General features: G+C 37.6%; 1 protein-coding gene across 1 annotated transcript in view; it reads left to right on the forward strand.

Moving 5' to 3' along the window:
• Nucleotides 1-4,587, forward strand: part of LOC108689337 (golgin subfamily A member 4-like) — a 12,016-nt gene that overhangs the window by 639 nt on the left and 6,790 nt on the right. Inside the window, exons 3-4 of the mRNA XM_018196071.1 lie at nt 220-389; nt 460-4,480. Of these exons, the coding sequence (XP_018051560.1) occupies nt 220-389; nt 460-4,480 (4,191 nt within the window). The remainder of the gene's footprint in view (nt 1-219; nt 390-459; nt 4,481-4,587) is intronic.

A 4,587-nucleotide genomic window follows, 5' to 3' on the forward strand; every position in this document is an offset into this window, starting at 1 on the left:
ACTTTAGGCCTGTTCTTTTTGAACAAGTTGAACTTGCATAACATATCTTTCCTTCTTTTCTCTTTACATTAGAGAAAAAGAGAAAAAATAAAGTTCAGCTAAAAAGGACAGACTTCTTTTGTAAATAATTCTATATATATATGCAGTATTACCTTGTATATATTATATATGTTCTGTACAGAACAGTTTGGTGACAGTACTGAATTTTTTATTTTGCAGAAACGCCAAAGAATACTCCAGTGAAGCATAGTTTCCAAAATGTTGACCTGATGTCGCCGTCTCCGAATCGTATGGAGGTCTCGAGACGATCTTCAGTGAGTAGTATCACCAGTGACGCGTCCTCTTTGTTTCCAATGTACGAGAGTCCTCCGAATCTTTATCATTTACAGGTTTGTCACTTATAAATGCCTATTGGCAGATAGCTTCTCTCTGACAATTCTGATAGTTTTGCTTTTGCAGTCGGATATAGATCAGTCGGCTAGCGAAATGGACGATAATATCAGTCCTCATCTTGATAGAGTTACGAAGGATCAGTTATATTCCGCTTACAAAAAGGTGCAAACCAAATATCACAAGTATCGCGGTAGATATACGGATCTGGCTACACACTATCGCGAATTGGACAGAGTGAAATCCAGGCTGGAATCTGTATTGGTTGAAACACAAGACAAGGTTCTAAGAAGAATAACCGACCTAAAGGAGCAATGTCAATTAGAACAACAAGCGAAAGCACACTTAGAGGATGTACTGAGGAATGATATAGAAGAAAAAGATCACATCATAAATACATTGAATACAAAGATAAAATTGTTACAATCAAGCGGACCAATTTTAGACAATTCAGTGTTGGAAGAGGCTCAACCAAAGGAGAGTTCTAAAGAAAACCTAATCGATTTGGCAAATGAAACTAATGACGAGACTAATGCGCTATCGATAGAAAATACTCAGTTAAAGGATAAGCTAAAAAAGCTGGAAAGTCTCGTTTTGAAGTACAAGGAATCCTTAAAACGTAATAAGGAGAAATTTTTGGATGTGATGAAGGAGAAGAATATTTTGGAGAACGATCATGAGACGCTAAAGAATTCCACTGCCGAGAAAATCAACGTTACGGAAAGTGAACTGAGTGCGGCGCGTATCCAGATTGAAAAACTGACTGAGCAAATAGATACTTTGCACAAACGTGAGGAAGAATCAGCGATTTCGTTAGCTGAAAATAAACTTTCCGTACACAGAGAACTCGAGGAGAAAGAGGAACAAATTAAACAGCTGCGAATCGACCTGAAATATGTGACGGAAGATAAAGAAAATTTAAACGAGGCAGTAGCGAGATATAAGGCCGATTTGAGTGAACTAAAATCCTTGCACACTGATTCGGATAAAAATGCAATAGAGAAAATTGAAGCAATAAAATCTATGCAACAAGTGGGAATAAAACATCACAAGGAAGTCGATCATAGTGAAAAGATTAAAACAGAAGACGAGAATAAACTAGACGAAATAACGGTTCGTTTAAAAGAAAAAGAAATCGAGTTACAAGAACTACAAGATAAATTGGACGAAATGGAAAAACAAAATATAGAATATAAATACGATAGAACATCTATACAAAGTGAACTGGTTGCTTGGAAGACCACATATTCGGATCTGAGGGAAGAATATCAAGCACACAAGATTATCGCAGAAGAAAGACAAAAAGACGCTGACTCGACGATTGAGAAACTGCAAACGACAGTACAAAGCGTTGACAAAGAATTGGAGAACATGAGAATCGCGTTGATCGATAGGGATCAGGTGTGCGAAAATTATAATAAAAAGGTGCAACAATACACGGGCATGCTCGAAGAAGCTAAGAATAAATTGACCGAACAGAAAGCAGAAATCATATCGCTGAATGATAAATTAGAAAAGTTTTCAGAGCTACAAGAAGAATTGGAGAATAAAACAATCGAATTAAGCGCGATACAAAATGAGTTCGAGCTTTGCAAATCTACGATCGATGACTTTAAAAACAAAGTTCAAGCAGATAGTTCAGTTATAAATTTACTGAAAAAAGAGAGAAGCGATTTTATAAATCGTCTTATTTATTATAACGATTGTATACATCGTTTAAAGCAGGATTGTATGGTTGTAAAAAATGTCGTTGCAGAGGAGTTCTTAAATCAAAAGGCCAAAATATTGGACGTGAGCGTGATTCTTGCCACATCTTTTACAAAATTCGAAGAAGAGAATATAACACTGAGATCCGAAATAGATGAATTGCGTTCGAAGATAAAAGATCAAGAACAGCTTATACTCAAAGAGACAGACTTGCAATCAGAATTTGTGCAAGTTGCGAATCACAAATTCGTACTAGAAGCGGAATTGAGGAAAAGTAACGAACGACTGAAAGAGATGATGCTGAAGAGTAACCAATACGATGAACTTAATACGACGAATAACAAATTAATAGCAGAGATCGATAATCTCAATTTTAAAATTCACGATCTGAAAGTGGCATCACACAAATTAACGCAATCACAACAAGAAATTAAGGTTCTACGAGAACGACTGAGGACATTAGAGAACCTTGAATCTGTAAATCATGCGTTATCTGTTGAGATTGACGATTTAAGGGAAAAACATGCGCAGGCTAGTCATGCTTTTAAAAAGATAGATGAATTGAACGTGAAGTTACGTGAGGCGACTGAAGTCATTAATTTGTTCAAATCGGAAAACAGCAATCAAGATACGTTGCGAAAAGAGCTGTACGCCTCGAGATTAGAAATCGCTCGCTTGAAGGAGGATCTGGCTGAAAAAGAGGGTGAGATAAAAATTCGCGATGAGAAACTAGCAAGCGAAGAAGAGCATGTCGCCCATTTAAAATCCACATGCGACAGTCATATACAGACAATCGAGGAACATGTGAGGAAGTATTTAAACTTGGAAGCTGAGTACCAAGCGACGAGGGAAAATCACGCGAAAGAAACTACTGAATTAATGGAGAATAACAAGGCATTACAGGAAACAATAAACGTGAAACTCGTACAATTGAAAAAGATGAAAACTGTTAAAGAACGACAAAGTAAAACAATTGAGGAGATAAAAGCTGAGCTTGATCAATCAAAGACTCGGCAGGCAGAAATGTCCAAAATGTTGGAAACTTTCGAGAAACAGATAGAGTCGCTGAAATTAGAAAATTCTCAACTTGTGACGATTACCTTGGAAAACAAAGATCTGAAAGATCAGCAAAACGATCTTCTGAGCCGTAATCAGAAGCTTTGCGAAAATGATAAGGCTCTGAAGCAGAAAATCTCAGATTATGAGAAGGAGATTGAAGAATTGCGGAAAACAGTGAAGAATTACATGGAATCCTATAAATCTCAGCTCAACAATCAAAGTGAGAAGGCAGAACGTTTAAGCAATGAATTAAGTAATGTTAGTGCGCAATTAGAACGTAAAGATGCGGAATTGAATTCATTAAATGAGAGATTAGTGATGAGTGAAAAAGAATCACAAGAAATTAAAGGAAAACTTGATGAGAGGGATGTCGAGTTGAAGGATAAAATTTCCGAATTAGGTACAGCTATGACAAACGGTAACGTCATGAAGGAAGAGAATTTGCGGCTTTGTGCAGAATTGAGGACGCTAAGAGATGAAGTTAAAAAAATTAAAGACGTGGAAGAAAAGAATAAAAAGCTGAAATTAGAACTTAATGATTTAATCCAAAGGAATTCTGGCGCAGAGGCAATACGTTCGGAGAACAACATATTGATTGCCGAGCAAAAAATTCTTAAGGACAGAATTGCCGAGTTAGAAAGAGTAAAATCTAGCAGCATGCAGTTGCAAACTCATGTAAATAATTTACAGTCTAAGATATCTAGTTTAGAGGTCCTACGTATGGAAAATAGTAGACTGCAGTCGGAGATTGAAGCTTTGCAGTCCGCGAAAAATTCGTCGCCGGAAGTGGGCGCCTTGAAAGATACATTGATGGCGAAAGACGCCGAGATAAAATTATTGGAAGATAAAATATCCAACATGTCACAAGAGATTGGAAATTTAAAACGATTTTCGCTCGAAATCGATGAAAGGAGGAAGGGTACAGACTCACTGAGAAATTCGCTCGCGTCAGCGGAAGAAAAGATCACCGGTTTACAGTCAGAAATTAATTCTCTCATTCGGACAAACGATGCGTTAAAGAAAGAATTGGAAATTATCCGTAAGGACAAAGACGCGAAGGGCCAACTCATCAGTGACACGTTGCGCGAAGAGAATAAGAGATTAGAGGCCCAGCTCGATGAAGCGTTGATTACATTCCAAGCGAAAGAGACGCAGATGCAACTTGCAAATAATGAACTAAGATCGCAAACCAATCAACTGAGGGAACAGTTGAAGACCAGCGAGGAGGAACAAGGCATGAGGTTGAAGCAACTGGTGAAAGAGTTTCAAGCTCAGTTGCATGACAAAGAAGAAGAACTTCAAGCCGCGTTAGAGAAACGTTTCGGTAAGATGCTATTTTATTTTTCAAAAAATTTTGTGTGTGTTAGTGTGTGTGTGTGTGTGTGTGTGTGTGTGTGTGTGTGTGTGTGTGTGTGTGTGTGTGTGTGTGTG

This window comes from Atta colombica, unplaced genomic scaffold (assembly GCF_001594045.1).
Source record: "Atta colombica isolate Treedump-2 unplaced genomic scaffold, Acol1.0 scaffold27, whole genome shotgun sequence".
In the NCBI taxonomy this organism is placed as follows: Eukaryota; Metazoa; Arthropoda; class Insecta; order Hymenoptera; family Formicidae; genus Atta; species Atta colombica.